We start from the raw sequence: 21,743 nt of genomic DNA, 5'->3' as shown, positions 1-21,743 counted from the left end.
TGGAATTCCATGCTTAAAAATGTTATTATTAGGTGTTTTTAAAAATTTAGTGTTTTTGATTCCCGAGGAAGAAAACGCGTGATGCCGGGGTCAGAAAAAAATCTGCCCAGTAGCAAAAAATTTTTTTTTGACTCAAATGTAACAACGGATGCTAGAATGTGGTTCGGGGTGGAATTCCATGCTTAAAAATGTTATTATTAGCTTTTTTAAAAAATCGAGTGTTTTTGCTGCCCGAGGAAGAATACGCGTGATGCCGGGGTCAGAAAAAAATCTGCCCAGGAGCAAAAAAATTTTTTTTGACTCAAATGTAACAACGGATGCTAGAATGTGGTTCGGGGTGGAATTCCATGCTTAAAAATGTTATTATTAGGTGTTTTTAAAAATCGAGTGTTTTTGCTCCCAGAGGAAGAAAACGCGTGATGCCGGGGTCAGAAAAAAATCTGCCCAGGAGCAAAAAAATTTTTTTTGACTCAAATGTAACAACGGATGCTAGAATGTGGTTCGGGGTGGAATTCCATGCTTAAAAATGTTATTATTAGCTTTTTTTAAAAATCGAGTGTTTTTGCTGCCCGAGGAAGAAAACGCGTGATGCCGGGGTCAGAAAAAAATCTGCCCAGGACCGAAAAAAATTTTTTTGACTCAAATCTAACAACGGATGCTAGAATGTGGTTCGGGGTGGAATTCCATGCTTAAAAATGTTATTATTAGGTGTTTTTAAAAATTTAGTGTTTTTGATTCCCGAGGAAGAAAACGCGTGATGCCGGGGTCAGAAAAAAATCTGCCCAGGAGCAAAAAAATTTTTTTTGACTCAAATGTAACAACGGATGCTAGAATGTGGTTTGGGGTGGAATTCCATGCTTAAAAATGTTATTATTAGGTGTTTTTAAAAATCGAGTGTTTTTGCTCCCAGAGGAAGAAAACGCGTGATGCCGGGGTCAGAAAAAAATCTGCCCAGGAGCAAAAAAAATTTTTTTTGACTGAAATGTAACAACGGATGCTAGAATGTGGTTCGGGGTGGAATTCCATGCTTAAAAATGTTGTTATTAGGTGTTTTTGAAAATCGAGTGTTTTTGCTCCCAGAGGAAGAAAACGCGTGATGCCGGGGTCAGAAAAAAATCTGCCCAGGCACAAAAAAAATTTTTTTGACTCAAATGTAACAACGGATGCTAGAATGTGGTTCGGGGTGGAATTCCATGCTTAAAAATGTTATTATTAGCTGTTTTTAAAAATCGAGTGTTTTTGCTCCCAGAGGAAGAAAACACGTGATGCCGGGGTCAGAAAAAAACCTCCCCAGGACCAAAAAAATTTTTTTTGACTGAAATGTAACAACGGATGCTAGAATGTGATTCGGGGTGGAATTCCATGCTTAAAAATGTTATTATTTGCTGTTTTTAAAAATCGAGTGTTTTTGCTCCCAGAGGAAGAAAACGCGTGATGCCGGGGTCAGAAAAAAACCTGCCCAGGAGCAAAAAATTTTTTTTGACTCAAATGTAACAACGGATGCTAGAATGTGATTCGGGGTGGAATTCCATGCTTAAAAATGTTATTATTAGCTGTTTTTAAAAATCGAGTGTTTTTGCTCCCAGAGGAAGAAAACGCGTGATGCCGGGGTCAGAAAAAAACCTGCCCAGGAGCAAAAAATTTTTTTTGACTCAAATGTAACAACGGATGCTAGAATGTGATTCGGGGTGGAATTCCATGCTTAAAAATGTTATTATTTGCTGTTTTTAAAAATCGAGTGTTTTTGCTCCCAGAGGAAGAAAACGCGTGATGCCGGGGTCAGAAAAAAATCTGCCCAGGAGCAAAAAAATTTTTTTGACTCAAATGTAACAACGGATGCTAGAATGTGGTTCGGGGTGGAATTCCATGCTTAAAAATGTTATTATTAGCTGTTTTTAAAAATTGAGTGTTTTTGCTGCCCGAGGAGGAAAACTCGTGATGCCGGGGTCAGAAAAAAAACTGCCCAGGAGCAAAAAAATTTTTTTTGACTCAAATGTAACAACGGATGCTAGAATGTGATTCGGGGTGGAATTCCATGCTTAAAAATGTTATTATTAGTGGTTTTTAAAAATTGAGTGTTTTTGCTGCCCGAGGAAGAAAACGCGTGATGCCGGGGTCAGAAAAAAATCTGCCCAAGAGCAAAAAATTTTTTTTTGACTCAAATGTAATAACGGATGCTAGAATGTGATTCGGGGTGGAATTCCATGCTTAAAAATGTTATTATTAGTGGTTTTTAAAAATTGAGTGTTTTTGCTGCCCGAGGAAGAAAACGCGTGATGCCGGGGTCAGAAAAAAATCTGCCCAAGAGCAAAAAATTTTTTTTTGACTCAAATGTAACAACGGATGCTAGAATGTGGTTCGGGGTGGAATTCCATGCTTAAAAATGTTATTATTAGCTGTTTTTAAAAATTGAGTGTTTTTGCTGCCCGAGGAGGAAAACGCGTGATGCCGGGGTCAGAAAAAAAACTGCCCAGGAGCAAAAAAAATTTTTTTGACTCAAATGTAACAACGGATGCTAGAATGTGATTCGGGGTGGAATTCCATGCTTAAAAATGTTATTATTAGTGGTTTTTAAAAATTGAGTGTTTTTGCTGCCCGAGGAAGAAAACGCGTGATGCCGGGGTCAGAAAAAAATCTGCCCAAGAGCAAAAAATTTTTTTTTGACTCAAATGTAATAACGGATGCTAGAATGTGATTCGGGGTGGAATTCCATGCTTAAAAATGTTATTATTAGCTGTTTTTAAAAATCGAGTGTTTTTGCTGCCCGAGGAAGAAAACGCGTGATGCCGGGGTCAGAAAAAAATCTGCCCAGGAGCAAAAAAATTTTTTTGACTCAAATGTAACAACGGATGCTAGAATGTGGTTCGGGGTGGAATTCCATGCTTAAAAATGTTATTATTAGCTGTTTTTAAAAATTGAGTGTTTTTGCTGCCCGAGGAGGAAAACTCGTGATGCCGGGGTCAGAAAAAAAACTGCCCAGGAGCAAAAAAATTTTTTTTGACTCAAATGTAACAACGGATGCTAGAATGTGATTCGGGGTGGAATTCCATGCTTAAAAATGTTATTATTAGTGGTTTTTAAAAATTGAGTGTTTTTGCTGCCCGAGGAAGAAAACGCGTGATGCCGGGGTCAGAAAAAAATCTGCCCAAGAGCAAAAAATTTTTTTTTGACTCAAATGTAATAACGGATGCTAGAATGTGATTCGGGGTGGAATTCCATGCTTAAAAATGTTATTATTAGTGGTTTTTATAAATTGAGTGTTTTTGCTGCCCGAGGAAGAAAACGCGTGATGCCGGGGTCAGAAAAAAATCTGCCCAAGAGCAAAAAATTTTTTTTTGACTCAAATGTAACAACGGATGCTAGAATGTGGTTCGGGGTGGAATTCCATGCTTAAAAATGTTATTATTAGCTGTTTTTAAAAATTGAGTGTTTTTGCTGCCCGAGGAGGAAAACGCGTGATGCCGGGGTCAGAAAAAAAACTGCCCAGGAGCAAAAAAAATTTTTTTGACTCAAATGTAACAACGGATGCTAGAATGTGGTTCGGGGTGGAATTCCATGCTTAAAAATGTTATTATTAGCTGTTTTTAAAAATTGAGTGTTTTTGCTCCCCCGAGGAAGAAAACGCCTGATGCCGGGGACAGAAAAAACTCTGCCTTGGGTAAATATTTTTTTTACATTTGTGTCAAAAAAAATTTTTTTACTCCTGGGCAGCTTTTTTTCTGACCGTGGCATCACTCGTTTTCTTCCTCACCGGCCCTAGAAAACCCACTAACAAAATCCTCTTCTTATGAACGTCAGACCCAACCTCGATCTGCCAAATTCACTCTCTGTATAAAGAAATTAAAGTTTCTGGTTTTCTTTTTTTTTTTTTTCCCCTCTTCCTTTTGAAGACCCAAATCACCATCTCAACCAGCTTCCCAAAATTTAAAAACAAAACTAAACATTGTATTATCTTTGGTTTGCAAATGTTTGAAATTTGGTTTGCAAAGGTTTCAGGTAATCGTGGGCATTAGAGCCATAAATCCTTGTGATGTCAGTGCTGTTGCTCCAGCTTGACAGGCAGAGAAAAACCTTTGATCCTGTTTTAATTGCTTGGGAGGAAATTTTTTAAAAAGAGTGCAGGGAAGAGAGAGAGAGAGGCTATTTGCTGAGCTGGGATTTTTTTTTTTCTTTCTTTCTTTCTTTTTTTTTTTTTTTGCTTTCTGCTTTTCCTCCTTAGCTCCTCCTCGGCCCTCCTTCCTCCTTCCTTCCTTCCTTCTTTCCTCCGAAAAATGGCAGCCACAAAGGCGTTTGCAAAAATCCCCCTGCTGAAAAGATCTCCTGCTGGACAGAAGATCCTCAGGCAGACGATCCCTGTGTCCTTCGCTCCTTTTTCTGCATGGACAGGTGGAGGAGATTAAAGAGATTACTTGATAAGTGTTTGTGTTGTGGATTAGTTTAATCTAAATTGTTTATTTTAGTTTAATTTTTTATTTTATTATTTTATTATTTATTTTATTATTACTTTATTTTATTATTTTATTTTAGTAATAATAAAGTAATTATTTTATTTTATTATTTTATTACTTTGCTCTTATTTTATTGTGTTTTATATTTTATTTATTTTTTTATTATTTATTTTATTATTACTTTATTTTATTATTTATTTTAGTCATAAAGTAATAAAGTAATAATCTTATTTTATTATTTTATTACTTTACTCTTATTTTATTTTGTTTTATATTTTAGTTTAGTTTAGTTTAGTTTTTTATTTTATTATTTTATTATTTATTTTATTATTACTTTGTTTTATTATTTTATTTTAGTAACAAAGTAATTATTTTATTTTATTATTTTATTACTTTGCTCTTATTTTATTGTGTTTTATATTTTATTTTATTTTTTTATTTTTATTATTTATTTTATTATTACTTTATTTTATTATTTATTTTAGTCATAAAGTAATAAAGTAATAATCTTATTTTATTATTTTATTACTTTACTCTTATTTTATTTTGTTTTATCTTTTAGTTTAGTTTAATTTTAATTTTAATTTTTATTATTTATTTTATTACTTTATTTTATTATTTTATTTTAGTAATCAAGTAATCAAGTAACAATCTTATTTTATTATTTCTGTATTTTGTTTTATAGTTTATTTTTTAGCTTAGTTTAGGTTAGTATTTTATTATTTATTTTATTATTACTTTATTTCATCATTTATAAAGTAATAAAATAATACTTTATTCTTAATAAAGTAATAAAGTAATTATTTTATTTTATTATTTTATTTATTTTATTATTCCTGTATTATTTTATTTTGTTTTAGATTTCATTTTTTTAGCTTAGTTTAGTTTAATTTTTTATTTTATTATTTATTTTATTATTAATTTTATTTTATTAATAAAGTAATGAAGTAATTATTATTATTTTACTTTATTTTATTTTATTTTATTTTGTTATTACTTTATTATTTTGTTTATTATTATATTATTATATTATATTATATTATATTATATTATATTATATTATATTATATTATATTATATTATATTATATTATATTATATTATATTATATTATATATTTATTTTCATTATTTTCATTATTTTTCTGATGGGATGCTGTGTTGAGCCAGCTCTCCAGCCCTTAAAAGCAGAGGCAAAGTTTTTTTCAAGACATTCTGAGTTTGGGTGAAGACTGATTCTGGTTGCTAGTCCTTTTCTAATGCAAAACTCCACTCGCTCCCCCCTTCGCCCCCCCCTTGTTGGAAGTACCTCCAAAAGAAAGGGGGGCAATCTGTTTTTAGACAGAGGCAGGTCAAAGAAAGAACAAGACAACTGGGAAAAATTATCTTTAGACATTTCTTGTCCTGCATGCTTTGCTCATTGAACTTTTTAAATTGTCAGCGGTTTGATTCGTTTAATTATTTAGCTACTGAATCTTTGGGTTCATTCAGTGGGTTTTGGGGTCAGAAAATTGCACTGATCCTCAAGGGGATGGAAGCAAAATTGTAGGTCATTGCTGAAGGGTATTTAATTACATTTCAAAGGCAGGACAGTACTGGAAAAGAGAGCCATTTATATGCAAATTTATTTCCTTTTTAAAATCAGAATAACAGAGTTGGAAGGTACCCTTGGAGGTCTTCTAGTCCAACCCCCTGCTCAGGCAGGAAACCCTGCCCCACTTCAGACAAATTGTTGTCCACTCTCTTCTTAAAAACTTCCAGTGTTAGAGCATTTACAACTTCTGGTGGCAAGTTGTTCCACAGATTAATTGTTCTCACTGTCAGGAAATTTCTCCTTAGTTCTAGGCTGTTTCTCTCCTTGGTTATTTTCCATCCGTTGCTTCTTGTCCTGCCTTCTGGTGCTTTGGAGAATAGCTTGGACACCCCCTCCCCCCAAATCTTCTTTGGGGCAGCCCCTCAAATATCAAAACACTGCTATCATGTCACTCCTAGGCCTTCTTTTCACTCGACTAGACAAATCCAATTCCTGCATAAACCGTTCTTTATATATTTTAGCCTCCAGCCCCCTAATCCTCTTTGTTGCTCTTCTCCGCGTTCACATTTGACTTCCCAAAAGGAAGGAAAATATCACCGCGCATCTCAGGCTGAGGTGCCCACCTTCAATTTCTCTCCATCCCACCCCCTTCTTTGCAGAAGATCTCCTTCAAAACATGGACCAGCGCGAAGCTTGGGACCGCTTCTACGCCCGGAGGGAGAAAAACGGATCTCCCCATCCATTCGACTGGTTCTTTGGCTACAAAGAGATCTCAACGCTTCTCAGCTCCGTTCTTAGGGGGCTGCCCCCTGGCCGGGCCTGGGTCTTAGATGTCGGCTGCGGTACTTCATCCTTGGGCTTGGAGCTCTACCAACGCTCACCCATTCAGCTTCACGTCTCTTGTCTGGACTTTTCATCCGCAGCCGTCCAATGTCTCACTCGGATGCTGCAGGATAGCCCCCCGCCATGCCACCCGCTCTCCAAGCTGGAGTGCCACCTGGGCGACGCCACCGAACTGTCCCGCCTCTTCACTTTGGGGTCTTTCCACTTGCTTCTCGACAAAGGGACCTGCGATTCGGTCCTGCGGGGATGCCCGCAGCGAGCGAGATGCTTAGTGTCCGAATGTCTACGGGTCCTGAGGCCGGAGGGATGTCTCATCCAGATCTCCGACGAGGATCCAGACGCCAGGGTGCCATTCCTGGAAACAGCCGGTGGGGCCAACATCAACATTGGGGAAATCGCCAATGTTAACGGCATCTCGTATTATGCTTACACACTCCGCCCCAAAGCTTCAGATCCTGTTCTGACCTAGGCTCCCTTAAAAATCAGGAAGCAGAGTCTTGGTCCCGGCAAAACCTCTTATATTTACACGACTGTGAATTCCTTTCATTCACAGTCAGCAAGGCCTGTCGAAACAGTTTTTCAAAGAAATATTCATCAACACAGACCTTATCTCGTTTGGCAAGCTGCCACATAACTAGTTTCCAAATGCAGTACAAGGCCAAACTTGGCACAGAGTCTCTCAGAGTCACGGAACGAGTGAATTGTTTCCTCCAAAAGCCCCCTCCCCGTTTGCTCCCCTTTTGTTTCCTATGGGAGAGGCCAATCACCTCCGAGGTGTAGCTTTACTCCCAAGTCGGCCCTGCTTTCTGAGTTGTTCTTGTCTTCTGGCAGCTCTGCGCATGCGCACACTGGGAACAGGCTCCAGCTGTTCCTGTGCCTCGCTACTATCTCTCTCTCTCTCTGCCTCCGACGCAGAGCCCTCGTCCGAGCTTTCCCCAGCTCCTCCAGGACTGGCCCATGTTCCTCTCCAACCTCCTCATTGTCCGACTCTGCTGCCAGCTCTGCTGGCCGCCAGACCCATCAGATGTGGGGCAGCCCACCAAGTCTCCGACAAACCCATCGGAGACAGACGTTAACTACAATGCCCATATATCTTATATCATACACTCCAGTCGTTTAGAGGTGGTTAAATTTTATTATTTATTTCCTCGATCTGGACTCTCAGATTTCCCCTTTTGCGAAGCAAAGCCACAAACACAAGCAATTCTTTTATTTATTTTATGCGTTCAGCTTTCGTGGAACAAGCCACGATTGGCTTGCTTCGGGCAGACTACGAAGCCGTAAAAAGCTAGTTTCCGGACAGCAGGAAACGACCAAGTCAACAGGACGGTTAGCGGAATTCTGGAATTTCAAAGACAAATATTGGCCACAGTTCTAGACTTGAGGACGGTGTGATGTGATTTATTTTAAAAATGTGATGTGATTTATTTAAAAAAAAAAACCTGCCATCTCTTGACTTTGTTGCAATTTATTTATTGGATTGTTGGGAAGCCACTGAGCGTCCTTCAGAATTGGGCATCCTACAAGCGTATTCAATTAATACAAATTATTATTATTATTTAGAGTACAGTAACGTCTCTAACTTCCTAACTGTCGCAACATTTTCTTAGGGCCGAGCCACCCAATTCTCAAGTTGAAGCCCAAGATCCTTTCTGCTTCGACAGTAAGTTTCACAAAACACGACGATAACCCGTGATTTTATTCCGCAATCAGCTAAATTCCTTGAAATTCTAAATTCAGCCCCGACAGTTTTGACGGAAATGCTGCTGAATGCGATGTGCAGCGAATGCGTCGGAATATTTGCGCGTGGATGTCAATCTTTCCTTTCCAAGCAGTTCTCGGACTGACGACGTAAGATTACTGTCGGAGGTTGGTGAATAAGGAGGAGGCCAAAATAGGGAAGAAGAAAAAACCCGGCTTTACAAACTCCATGTTGACTCGGTGCTATTAGCCAGGTTTGCAATCCCGAATCTGGTTTATAAGAGGTTAGGAAAATATCGGCTCGTCCCATCGATCAACAATTAAAGCCGGCTTCCGGTTTTACAGTAAGACATCATCCACGTCGTTTTCAAAAGAGGAAAACTCTAAAACAAAAAACAAAAAAAAAAGGTAAAAACGGGAGGCCAGAAGTTAAGGAGCATTATTATGCCGCATTATTTTATTGAATTTATTTTTTATTGAAATGGTATAGAGCTTTTGGCACGCGATGGCACGGTAGGCCCGTTTTTCACCCTCCCCAGGCTCCAGAGGCTTTCTTGGAATCTGGGGAGGGCAAAAACAGCCTTCCCTATCCCCCCGGAGGCCCTCCGGAGGCCGGAAACAACCTGTTTCCTGACTTCCGGTGGGCCGGGAAGGCCTGAAAATTAACTGGCCGACGCGTGCATGCGCGCTGGAGCTGAGCTGAGGCAACGCTCACATGCCCTCAGATATGGCTCCATAGGTTTGCCATCACGGGTTTAGAGGTTCTCCCGTTTGGGAAGTGGGCTGGACTGGAAGACCTCCAAGGTTCCTTTCAACTCTATCCGATTCTGAATTTTATTACAAATATATTTTAAGGTACCTTAGTTCCTCCTGAAGTAAGTTCATTATTTATACATCATTTGTTAAATTTATTAAGGCCTGGCCTCAGAGTTGGGGTGCTTGCTCGTGACCTGGGTGAGCAGTAAAGTGTAGTCCTTGATTTACAACCACAGCTGGGATAAGAATTTATGTTGACTCATTCAGTGAGTCAGGCCTGATTCGATCAGCTTTTTTTTTTTTTTTGCCACGGTGGCCGCTGTTAAGTGAATCCTGTGGTCGTTGAGTGAATCTGACACCCCCCCAATTGACTTCTTGGCTCGTCAGAAGCCGGATGCGAACAGCGATCGTATAATCCCAGGTTCTTGCAACCATCATAAATACGTGACAACGGCTGAGTGCCCCGATTTTAATCATGGGGTGCAAGGATGGCCATAATTCACTTTTTTCGATGCCGTTGTTAAATCTCGAAACGAGCAGGCGTAAGTCGAATCTGTGGGGCCTTAACAAGCAATGGTGAAGCTGATCAAAGTGGAATTTGGCTCGTGGTTGCATTTATAACATCTGGAGGCACTTCCCAGGAACATCTGGAGGAGCTCCTAAAGAACAGCCGGAGCTTCCCAGGAACATCTGCAGCAGCTTCCTAGTAACATCTGAAAGAGCTTCCTAGTAACATCTGAAAGAGCTTCTCCAGGAACATCTGGAAGAGCTTTTCCAGGAACATCTGGAAGAGCTTCCCGGGGACATCTAGACTCTAGAGGGCTCCTAAGAACACCTTGAGCTTCCCAGGAACATCTGGAAGAGCTTCCTGGGGACATCTAGAGGGGCTCCTAAGAACACCTTGAGCTTCCCAGGAACATCTGGAGAAGGTTCCCAGGAACATCTGGAGAAGGTTCCCAGGAACATCTGGAGAAGGTTCCCAGGAACATCTGGAGAAGGTTCTAAAGGACACCTGGAGATTCCCATGAACATCTGGAGGAGGTTCCCAGGAGCACCTGGAGAAGATTCTTAAGGATCCTAGAATTTGGCTCATGGTTGCATTTATAACATCTAGAGGAGCTTCTAAAGAACGCCTGGAGCTTCCCAGGAACATCTGGAGAAGCTTCACCAGGAATATCTGGAAGAGCTTTCCAGGAACGGATCCTAGCAAAACAGTGGCCAACCAGCTACCCAAAGGATCCAAGACGACGTCGAGGCTGACCATTCTCCCAACCCCGAGCTCACCAGCCTCCAGTTCCTCCTCCTCCTTGTCAGCCAGGAACTCATCTGTCTCGTCCCCTTCCAGCAATGGGAAGCCCTCCGGAGGCCACAGGAGCTCCCCGCTCTCCCCGTCGCTCCCTTCGCTGGGCTCCACCACGATGGAGGGCAGGCGGGTCTTCTCGAAGATGAGACCTTCGCGGGGTGTCCTCTCGCAAGGCCACCGGTCCAGCTCCTCCTTGAAGCCATCTGAAAGCCTTTCGGCCTGGCCCAGGAGCTCTGGATGGCCCATCTCTTCACAGGGGAAGCCCGTGTCCAGGGGAGGACTCTTCGAGAGGTCCCACCCCAGATCTTGCGGTGGAGTCAGAAAGGCCTTGAGGGAGGAGGGGGGAAAAAACACCAAAGGGATCAACTTGAGAGCAGAGTCGGTTTTTTCCAGGACTTGATCCCACGTATTATTATCATTGTATCCCATTCTATTATTCCATTCTATTTTATTTTATTCTATTTTATTATTTATTATCTGTATCCCGCCTTTATTATTTTTACAAATATTTCAAAGTAGTGAACATATCCGCCTTCGTCCTCCTGTTTTCCTCACAACGACAACCCTGTGAGGTGGGCTGGGCTGAGAAAGAGGGATTGGTCCAAAGTCACCCAGCTGGCTTTCCAGCCTAAGGCGGGACTAGAACTCACCGTCTCCTGGTGATTGGCCCAAAGTCACCTAGCCAGCTTTCATGCTTAAGGTGGGACTAGAACTCACCGTCTCCTGGTGATTGGCCCAAAGTCACCTAGCCAGGGATTTCATGTCTAAGACAGAACTAGAACTCACCGTCTCCTGGTGACTGGCCCAAACTCACCCATCTGGCTTTCGTGTCTAAGGTGGGACTAGAACTCAAGAGTCTCCCACTTTCTAGCCTAGCGCCCTAACCACTAGGCCAAACTGCCTGTACCTGGCCTAAGATTTGGGTGGGAATCGACACCTGTGCTGACTTGAACCGCTGAGGAGGCCACGAATGAGTTGGGAAAGAGAAAGGTGATTGATCTGGAGACGCTTCCTGAGCCTTACCTGCCTGCTGAGGGAAGGATCGGAGCAGGTGAAATCTTCTTTGGTCAAGCTCCATTGCATTTCTTGGTTGGAGTTTAAATCCGACTCGCCGCTCGGCATTGGATTCGAAACCGGGGCCTGCTTCAGATAAGGAGCATGTTCCTCGGCCGAAGTCGTGGGATTCTGACACTTCTGGACCATTTCCATCATGTTCGCATCTGTAGAGGCAGCAAAAAAAAGAAAAAAAAAGAAGAAAGAAACACAAGCCGTCCTCGTTTAGCGTCCACAATCGAGACTGGTCACTCAGTAAAGCGGTCAATAAGCGAAACCGCAGCCGTGTGCACAAGATTGGAGTTCAGCTTTTCCTTGGCTCGACAGGCCCGCGAAGGTCGTTTACGGGACGACTGATCACAAAGTGATTTTTTTCCAGCACCTTTGTCACTGCACACGGTCGTGAAACGAGGCAGTCGTTAAGCGAGGACGCCATCTATCTCGCATTTTGATTTGCGGTTCGCAAATCAAAAGCAGAGGTTAAAAATACCATGCAAGCAAACAAAAAAGGAAGAGAATATCATTTCGCAATCCGTCTTAAAATCCGTCGGAGGCGATTTGCTGCACTTCCGTGGCTGGCTCCCCTCCTACCGTACCCCGCTGCTGGCTGGGGAGGATGGGAGTTATAGTCCATTTCGTTTCAAGCTACATCAGTAATCAAGATGGGCTTCAACCTGAATTATTCCTGTTGGGGATTTTACCAGAAACTTACAATAAAGAAAATGTACATTTGATTATTCATGTAATAACTGCGGCTAGAATCGTATTTGCACAAAATTGGAAAAGCGGAGAGATCCCCACAGAGGAGAATGTGATTAAGAAAACATTAGAAATGTGCAGAAATGAACAGATTAACACTTGCAATTAAAGGAAAGGAAGAATCTGACTATTATAGTCTATGGGAGTTATTTTTATCAACGGTGAGAGAATAAACGCAAACACTCGAAATAAAAGCAGAGGAGTGAAATACGGAAAACGTACGACAGAGCTAAATAAGCTAAGAAGACAAATGTTATATAAATAAGTAGGTATGTTACGCATTGATATTCATCTAAGAATAGATATAACCAATGAACCTGGTTGTAAACCTTTTAATGGTTATCGCGCAAAATATCTGCACCCAGACGACGAAAGAGGAAATCTTTGTATTAAAATAAAATAATTTTATTTTACTTAGTCTGCCTTCCCTGGCTCTGTCGCTGGAAACCATCGTCCCAAACACTTAAGCAAAGGATGTTTTTGAAGGCGGATTAGCGGCCGAGAGATAAATGTCTGGATTGATGATATCTCAGGAGGCTTTTGGCCGCTTGGCAAAGTCATCGTAGTGCAAGGGGAGAAGAGGAGAAGGTCAGCCAGAAGATCTTTGTGGAGTGGTGCAACCTTTTAACAGGAGACAGCTGGCCAGAGAGTAGGTGCCGCAACGCCAAAACGCAAATCTAAGCTGCATTTATCGTGCGCGGACCGCAAGAAGTAGAGGGCAGCTGCTCAGTCGGTGTTTTTCAAAGGAAGGAACGTTCAGAGGTCTGGATTTCAACTCCCAGGATTTCCCCCAGGCAGGTCTCCAAGATACTAGGGGGTCAGTGTTAGTGGGAGCGGCCCTCGGGGGTTCCTTGGTTAGGCTGTTTTTAGCGGAGTTGTAAAATGACAACACTGGTGGTGAGGCACTTGGATATAAACAGAGAGCACAGCTCTCTCCGTGCTTCCACTGATGATGTTACCTAGTTGAGTCATGAAACGTTTGCAAGAAAACCACCAAGCTCAGAGAGCACCGAGGATCCCACAGTCCTCCTCCTGCTTCTCCTCCCCACAAACCCCACTGCGATCTAGCACTGATGACGTTACCTACTTTGGTAATGAAACGTCTGAAAGAAAAAGCCACCAAGAACCCCATGCCTGGTTAAGGGAGAAGATCAAGAGCCTCGTCGATGTTCAAACAGACCATCTTCCAGTCAGAGAAACCAGAGGGGAGAAAGGGAGACGGATTCCTGCTGCTTTGAGCAGGCAGTTGGGTTTTAATCCCAAGCTTCCCGCCTCCTTGGTTTTATTTCCCCATATTGCTTACCTTTTCTCGGATCCAAGCAGCTCCGGTTTAAATTTTGGACGCCGAAGGAGACACGGTCACTAACGGCAGCTCATCCTTTGGCCTCGATTGGATAACCAGGGGAGGAAAAAAAGCAGAAGGAAGGAAGGAAGGCTGGAGAAAAATCACCATCTGAAGTGCGGCCGAATGGCCAGTGGACGATGTCCAGATTAGTAATCTCCTTCTGAGCTCATGGAAACTTCAGTGAGAGCTAAGGAGCTCAGGGAAATATAAGCTAATCTCACGGAGGGCGGGCGAAAAGGAGATAAGTCTTGAGTCTTGACCCCCTGGGCTGTGGATAATATCTATTATTTGGGAGGTTTTGATCCTCCTCCAGCTTGTTTCCGAGAAACCTGGTTAGATGGCCAATTGCCGGAGCCACGATTGACGATCCTGGACTCGACAGAGCTCAGCAATGTTGCTTAAGGCAGGGTTTGTCAACTCACAGCCACTTTAAGACTTCAACTCCCAGAATTCCCCAGTCATCACAGTTGGACTTCAGCTCCCAGAATTCCCCAGTCATCATAGTTGGACTTCAGCTCCCAGAATTCCCCAGTCATCACAGTTGGACTTCAACTCCCAGAATTCCCCAGTCATCATAGTTGGACTTCAACTCCCAGAATTCCCCAGGCAACATGGCTGGACTTCAACTCCCAGAATTCCCCAGTCATCATAGCTGGACTTCAACTCCCAGAATTCCCCAGTCATCATAGTTGGACTTCAACTCCCAGAATTCCCCAGTCATCATAGTTGGACTTCAGCTCCCAGAATTCCCCAGTCAACATGGCTGGACTTCAGCTCCCAGAATTCCCCAGTCATCACGGTTGGACTTCAACTCCCAGAATTCCCCAGTCATCACGGTTGGACTTCAACTCCCAGAATTCCCCAGTCATCACGGCTGGACTTCAACTCCCAGAATTCCCCAGTCATCACGGTTGGACTTCAACTCCCAGAATTCCCCAGTCATCACGGCTGGACTTCAACTCCCAGAATTCCCCAGTCAACATGGCTGGACTTCAACTCCCAGAATTCCTCATCCCCCTCAGCTTTCTAAAGCACACCGGGGCTTCTGATGTTTTGCAGAGGAAGAGGCAGGCACACATAAATTCCATTTTTATTTCTTGTTTTTAAAAAAATCTGGGCTTTTGTCCTGTCTGGGAAGAGGCAAACATTGGTCAAATCTCTAGTTTGCAGGGAAGGCAAGAGGGTTGAGCTGAGCTTTGGAGGAGAATTTTGACTTTGTTGCCACTTTGGAAATTGTCTGTGCGAGATGCTGGGTGAAGATGGTTGGACTCCAACTCCCAGAATTCCCCAGCCAGCCTGCTTCTAGATGGGTGGACCTGCTGCCTGGAGAATTCTGGGAGTTGAAGTCCACCTCCTTCCAAATGGCCAAGGTTGAAGTGACCCACATATGTGCAGCAACCTGAATGCAAATTCTAACCGTGAAGCTTGGACACTTGAAAAAAGGGGGGGGAAAGGGAAGATTTCCTGAGGCCGCCACACGAGGGCGCTCAAACCCCGAGAAACAAGCTTCTCTTAGCTTAAGCTGCCGACGCGCCGGCCGGGCGCCCTTGTGCTCTCTATGGTGGTCCGGCGCCGATTCCTGTCCCCCTCGCCGCTTCCGGGAAGAAGCGCCGCGGCCTGCCATGGCCATCCAGGGGCGCGTCGCTAAGGCGGTGGGCACCGGGGTGGGCATCTTCGTCGGGGCGCTGTTGGTCTTCCAGGTCTGGCCGTCCGACGAGATGCGCTCGGCGAAGATCAGCAAGGTGAGGAAATAGCCCCAGGCCGCTTCCTGCCGTTGCCGCTTTAAAACATGAGGACTAGCGCCTTGCATAAAGTCCTCATGAGGACTAGCGCCTTGCATAAAGTCCTCATGAGGACTAGCGCCTTGCATAAGACCTGAATCATGAGGACTAGCGCCTTGCATAAAGAGCCTACTCCGAATAATGAGGACTAGCGCCTTGCAGAAAGTCCTCATGAGGACTAGCGCCTTGCATAAGACCTGAATCATGAGGACTAGCGCCCTGCATAAAGACTACACTGAATCATGAGGGCCTTGTTCTGAATGATGAGGACTAGCGCCTTGCATAAAACCTTGTTCTGAATTATGAGGATTAGCGCCTTACATAAGACATGAATCATGAGGACTAGCGCCTTGCATAAAGAGCCTACTCCGAATAATGAGGACTAGCGCCTTGCATAAAGTCCTCATGAGGACTAGCGCCTTGCATAAGTCCTCATGAGGACTAGCGCCTTTCATAAGACCTGAATCATGAGGACTAGCGCCCTGCATAAAGACTACACTGAATCATGAGGGCCTTGTTCTGAATGATGAGGACTAGCGCCTTACATAAAACCTTGTTCTGAATTATGAGGATTAGCGCCTTACATAAGACATGAATCATGAGGACTAGCGCCTTGCATAAAGAGCCTACTCCGAATAATGAGGACTAGCGCCTTGCAGAAAGTCCTCATGAGGACTAGCGCCTTGCATAAAGTCCTCATGAGGACTAGCGCCTTACATAAGACCTGAATCATGAGGACTAGCGCCTTGCATAAAGACTACACTGAATCATGAGGGCCTTGTTCTGAATGATGAGGACTAGCGCCTTGCATAAAACCTTGTTCTGAATTATGAGGATTAGCGCCTTACATAAGACATGAATCATGAGGACTAGCGCCTTGCATAAAGATTAGCCTGAATAATGAGGACTAGCACCTTGCATATAGACCCTGTGCAGAATCACGCAGATCAGTGCCTTGTGTAAGGCCCAGTTGTGAATCATGAGGACTACCAGTGCCTTAAATACGCACTCAGAAATACCAGCCTTTTATTTGTTTATGTATTGATTAGACTTTTTATTTCATTCGTTAAGATTTGTTTGCTTCGCTTATTATTAGATTCTGATTTCATTTGTTTGTTTGATTTTTATGTAGTAAATCCGTATCTTGTATCCAGCTCTTTGCTTGTATAAGTCTCATGCTCGGTGTGCGTAATAAATGAAATTTAGATTTTTTTTAACCTCCTGTTTTTTGAGTTATATATATAACTCAAGATGGCAAGCCTAGCTGATTACTCCTTCCTCCTGTTTTCCCCACGACAACCCTGTGAGGTGGGTTGGACTGAGCGGGTGACTAGCTCAACGTAACCCAGACGGCTTTCATGATTAAATGAATCTTTCATGATCCTGGCAAAACTAGGATTCAAGAGTCTAGGCCGGTACCTTCACCACTACACTAAACTTGTCATTTTAGATCACAAGGACTAGCATCTTAAATAGGATTCTACTCCAAAACACCTTAAATAACATAGCCCATGCAGAACCACAAGGCTTAGCCTCTCAAAGAAGATCATATTTCAGACCCATGAGGACTAGAATCTTTTCTGACTGGTTAGGTCTTAGGAGAAGAGATGTGGCTCAGATCACAAAGGACAAGTAGGTTTTTTTTCCACCTCAGGTGATACTCAGATCCACAAAAACGGGGATGCCTGAAAACCTTGTTTTGCCTTCCTCACGTCTTTGTTCTCCATGCAGGAATTCCGGGAATCCAGTCAGAATTATTCGGACTCACAACGACAGAACGCTTTGATAATGGAAGTCCTTAAAGAGGCCGCCACGACAGATGAGAATTGGGCTCGGAAATCTTTCTCTTCCAAAAAGTAGCAACGGCTGTGACTCGAAAGAGGCCTTGGACTGCAGAAGTGTCGTGACTCTGTAATGAAAATCGCTTTTTGTTTTTTCCCTTCGACCCATTTATTCCTCAGGGTCCGTCTATGGCTTGCTTGGTAAGCTGTCTTCATAAATGAAAAAGTGGCACTTTGGAGTGTTGTTCTGTGTGTTTCACACCTGGCAAAATTTAAAAACGGACCTTAGAAAAACGCACGTCCTTAGGGCAGCCCAACGTGGCCATCGTTGTGCGTTTGTCTTTGAATTCACACATCATGCCGCAAGAAAAAACGGTTTGCCTGCTGCTAGCTTAAGTGTCTGGTTCGTCCTGAAAATTTTTATTTTATTAAAATTTATATGTCGCCTAGAAGGTGTCTCTAGACAGCTTAAGTAAAACAAGTAAAAGCAACAAGATAAAATATGAAGAGATATTAAATATTAACATCAGTTGGCCTGGAAACTGGTAGAGAGATGCTCAAGAACAAAAGTGCAAAAGAAGTTTATGGTGGAAAAACTTTGGAAGGCATTTGCTAGCTGCAGTTTGACTGTGTATTTATAAATATATAGTGGCTCGTGTTTTTATGTAAGGCACTTACCAAGTTAATTGTCACAAGCTGTGCTGTAGTAACTTATTTATATATTTATAAATATATAGTTATTGATATGTGGCTTAGCTGGTTAATTATTTTAAATGCAGTTTAATAACTAACACTGCTAATATACATATATGGGAAGGAAGGAAGATGGTTAGATAGGTGGATAGGAAGGAAGGAAGGGAGAGGGAAAGGAGAAGAAAGGGCAAGAGGAGAGGAAAGGAAAGGAAAGGAGGGAAGGGAAGGAAGGAAAAGAGATGGGAGAAAGGGGAAGGAGAAGAGAGGAAGGGAAGGGGAGAAGAAAGGAAGGAAAAGATGGGGAAAAGGGAGAGAAAGAAGGAAAGGAAGAGGAGGGAGAGAAGGAAGGAAAGGAAAAGGGAGAAGGAAGGAGCAAGGAAGAAAAGAAAAAAGGAAGGAAAAGATGGGAGAAAGGGAGAGAAGGAAGGAGAGGAAAAGAGAAGGAAGGAAGGAGCAAGGAAGAAAAAAGGAAGAAAGGAAGGAAAAGATGGGAGAAAGGGAGAGAAGGAAGGAAAGGAAAAGAGGGAGAGAAGAAAGGAACAAGGAGGAAAAGGGAGAGGAAGACAGGAAGGAAAACATGGGAGAAAGGGAGAGAAGGAAGAAAAGGAAAAGGGAGAGAAGGAAGGAAAGAACATGGGGAAAAGGAAGCAAAAGATGAAAAAATAAAGAGATGATTTCACCTCGGGGGAACTTTTAAGAAGCCCATATTTTAGGAGGTAGATTTAGAACAAAAGACCAATGAAATCTGGAAGATGCAGCCATTGATCACCGGTGGGAAAGAAACGCAGGAATTTAAAGATTATTTTTTTTTATCATCCAAGGAAAATAACACAAAATATTGCAAAACGGCCTCGTTTTGTTTCCTCTTTTATTTCCCCCCCAAGCGGAACCTAAGCATAAGGAACCTTGGTGCCCCCGCCGGACGTTTATAGAAGTCGGACGTCTCTTTTTTTTTTCCCCTTCCCTTTTCCTCTCTATGGCGACCTTTCCGCGCTTCCGGCGGCCCGGCAAGAGCGGCTTCCGGCGCGGAGGCGGCCATCTTTTCTCGGCGGGAAGATGGCGACCCAGCCCTCCGGAGGCGGCGTGGTGGCGGGGTCTTCCGCGGCGCCCCCCAAAAAGTCCTCCTTCTGGTCCTGCTTCAGCTGCCGAATGGTGGCCGGCAGCGGGCTGTTGGCCGCCGGGCTCTGGGTCCACCTGGGAGCCCGCCAGTCCTTGAGAGGTTCCAGGCCCGGGAACCTCTATGACATCTTTCGGATAGTTTTCGCCATCGGTAAATGGTGGGGGAGGGGTATTTCCCAGTGGGGGGAGGGGTGTAGATTCGGACGTGCAAGGTTAGACACGTGTATTGCATGTGCCTTGCAGAGTGGAGGTCATTTTTTCCTCCCCCCGCGCGCGCTGGGGAGTTTTTCGGGGGGGTGCAATGACGCAGCTGGGCCACCGGAGGGCAGCATTTCCCCTCCCAATCCTGAGCAAGAATGTATTAAAAGAATGGTTTTTTTTTTAAAAAAAAAATTAATGGTTTTTTTTAAAAAAAAATTAATGGTTTTTTTTAAAAAAAATTAATGGTTTTTTTTAAAAAAAAATAATTTTATTGATTTATATCGATTTTCTTAGTGCTGTGAATAGGAAAATGCGTCTTATCAGAGAGCCTAAGTGTCTGAATCACGAGGACTAGCGCCTTTAAATGAGACTGCATTCAGAAATACCAAGCTATTGTTATTTATTGGTTTTGATTTTGTTTTTTTGTTTTTTTATCCCTGCTTTATTACTTTATAAGGGACTCCAGGCGGCAAACGTACTTCACGCTTCTTTTCTCCTGCTCTTTGGCCTTCATAACAACCCTGCGAGGTGGGGCTGGGCCGAGAGGGAAGGATTTTCCCCAAATCACCCAGATGTTTTTTTCCATGCCTAAAATGGCACTAGAATTTACCAGCTCCTGGGGGATCGGTCCATAAGTCACCCAGCCGGCTTTCTGGACCAAGGTGCAGGACTAGAACTCGCCGTCTCCTAGTGTTTGGTGCAGAATCATGCAGCTGGCTTTCAAAGCTAAGGTGGAACTAGAACTCACCGTCTCCTGGTGATTGGCCCAGTCCAGTGGTGAAATTCAAATTTTTTTACTATCGGTTCTGTGGGCGTGGCAGGGGAAGGATACTGCAAAATCCCCATTCCCACCCCACTTTGGGACCAGCCAGAGGTGGTATTTGCCGGTTCTCCGAACTACTCAAAATTTCCGCTACCGGTTCTCCAGAACCTGTCAGAACCAGCTGGATTTCACCTCTGGCCCAGTCACCCAATTGGCTTTCATGCCTAAACTGGGACTAGAACTGGTTTTCTGATTTCCAGCTTGGTACCTTCGCCACTAATCAACCTGGCCTTTAATCGTTTCAAATATATTATCTATATTTATTAATATATTATTGGATTGGATTTGTACTATCAAGCCACTCTGGGCAGCCCTAATAATCCTCCATTTTTGGAATTCTATTCTTTTTTTTTAATGTTATCTAATTCTGGGTTTTATTTAATTGACCAAACTAAGTAATAATTTTAATTAGCAATTTTATGATGTTTGTGTCTATATTTTTCTTGACTGTACAGGCGGTATAGAAATATAATAAATAAATAAATAAATTATTCTATTAATTCTATTCTATTCCATTCTAGTCTTTATTTCTATTCTATTCCATTCTAGTCTTTATTATTTCTATAGGAGCTGCGGTGGCGCAGTGGTTAAGAATGCAGTCCTGCAGGCTATTTCTGCTGACTGCCAGCTCCCTGCAATTTGGCGGTTCGAATCTCACCAGCCTCAAGGTTAACTCAGCCTTCCGAGGTCGGTAAAATGAGGACCCAGATTGTTGGAGGGCAAGAGGCTGACTCTGTAAACCGTTTAGAGGGCTGTAAAGTACTGTGAAGTCTCTTGCTATCTTCCTTCCTGTTAGAATGCAGCATTGCCAGCTAACTCTGCCCACAGCCAGGAAGTTCGATCCTGACCAGCTCAAGGTTGACTCAGTCTTCCGTCCTTCTGAGGTCATTAAAATGAGGACCCGGTTGGGGGGGGGCAAGAGGCTGACTCTGTAAATTGCTTAGAGAGGGCTGTAAAAGCACTGTGAAGCGGTATAGAAGTCATTCTAATTCTAATTCTTCTATTTCTATTTTATTCATTTGATTCTTTTTGCCTTCTGCAGTCTCACACAGAAGAACTTGGTTGTGCCTTTGCCAACTACGATTTTTTTTGTCTCTTTCCAGGCCTTTACTCGGGGGCGATCGTAGTCATCCTGGATCCCGTCCAGCCGAAGTAGGACGAGGAAGACATCCTTCATCGGCGGAGGCTTCCCAAGTTCTACCTGGAGGCAACCCAGAGTGCGGCAGGGATGGGGGGGATGAAATCTTTCATTTTGAAGATTGGGGGAATGTCCTGCGATCCATTAAGACAGGACAGAAACGTTGAGGCTTTCGATCTTCCGCGCAAAATGGCTGCTGTCGTTGCGCGAGTTTTTTCCCCCCGTGTCAAAACAAGTCAGTTACGATGACGACACTTTGGGACGATCGTCTCTTAAGTAAGGAACGTGGACCTGATTGCGTTTGGTAAACGGAATAAGCTACCTTGCCAATTACGTTGTAGTTAAAATCATGCTTGTTGGGTGAAGGGGGGAGAAAAAAAAATCCCTCTTAATTTTGCTGTGTGTGTTTTCTGTCTCTTTTCTCTCCTTGCTCGGTCCCGTAAAACTGATCCTCACTTAAAAAACAC

General features: G+C 43.0%; 4 protein-coding genes across 5 annotated transcripts; 3 read left to right on the top strand and 1 right to left on the bottom strand.

The window, feature by feature from the left end:
* Positions 1-4,126: 4,126 nt before the first annotated feature.
* Positions 4,127-8,279, top strand: CSKMT (citrate synthase lysine methyltransferase). 2 transcript variants are annotated; one of them, XM_060689575.2, is made up of 2 exons: positions 4,127-4,386; positions 6,640-8,279. In XM_060689575.2, the coding sequence occupies exons 1-2, from the start codon at positions 4,272-4,274 to the stop codon at positions 7,290-7,292; spliced, it is 768 nt and encodes a 255-aa protein (XP_060545558.2). In that variant the 5' UTR covers positions 4,127-4,271; the 3' UTR covers positions 7,293-8,279. The 2 variants fall into 2 exon arrangements, with proteins under 2 accessions (XP_060545558.2, XP_060545559.2); XM_060689576.2 differs by having other exon boundaries at positions 4,196-4,386; positions 6,643-8,279.
* Positions 8,280-8,721: 442 nt separating this feature from the next.
* Positions 8,722-13,841, bottom strand: LOC148111520 (uncharacterized). Its single transcript, XM_087881093.1, has 4 exons — positions 13,699-13,841; positions 11,607-11,803; positions 10,565-10,910; positions 8,722-8,907 (listed from the first exon to the last, which is right to left on the bottom strand). Exons 2-4 carry the CDS (start codon positions 11,793-11,795, stop codon positions 8,864-8,866), a joined length of 579 nt encoding a protein of 192 aa, XP_087737219.1. The 5' UTR covers positions 11,796-11,803; positions 13,699-13,841; the 3' UTR covers positions 8,722-8,863.
* A 1,287-nt stretch (positions 13,842-15,128) lies between these two features.
* Positions 15,129-17,539, top strand: LOC148111519 (uncharacterized). The gene is made up of 2 exons (XM_087881094.1): positions 15,129-15,482; positions 17,253-17,539. Exons 1-2 carry the CDS (start codon positions 15,144-15,146, stop codon positions 17,379-17,381), a joined length of 468 nt encoding a protein of 155 aa, XP_087737220.1. The 5' UTR covers positions 15,129-15,143; the 3' UTR covers positions 17,382-17,539.
* Positions 17,540-18,985: 1,446 nt separating this feature from the next.
* DMAC1 (distal membrane arm assembly component 1) lies at positions 18,986-21,672 on the top strand. The gene is made up of 2 exons (XM_060685047.2): positions 18,986-19,265; positions 21,242-21,672. Exons 1-2 carry the CDS (start codon positions 19,052-19,054, stop codon positions 21,292-21,294), a joined length of 267 nt encoding a protein of 88 aa, XP_060541030.2. The 5' UTR covers positions 18,986-19,051; the 3' UTR covers positions 21,295-21,672.
* Positions 21,673-21,743: the final 71 nt, after the last annotated feature.

This window comes from Pantherophis guttatus, chromosome 18 (assembly GCF_059756535.1).
Source record: "Pantherophis guttatus breed Tessera chromosome 18, ASM5975653v1, whole genome shotgun sequence".
Classification (NCBI taxonomy): domain Eukaryota; kingdom Metazoa; phylum Chordata; class Lepidosauria; order Squamata; family Colubridae; genus Pantherophis; species Pantherophis guttatus.
Note: the sequence above shows the minus strand (reverse complement) of the source record. Positions and strands in the feature narration are given on the sequence as shown.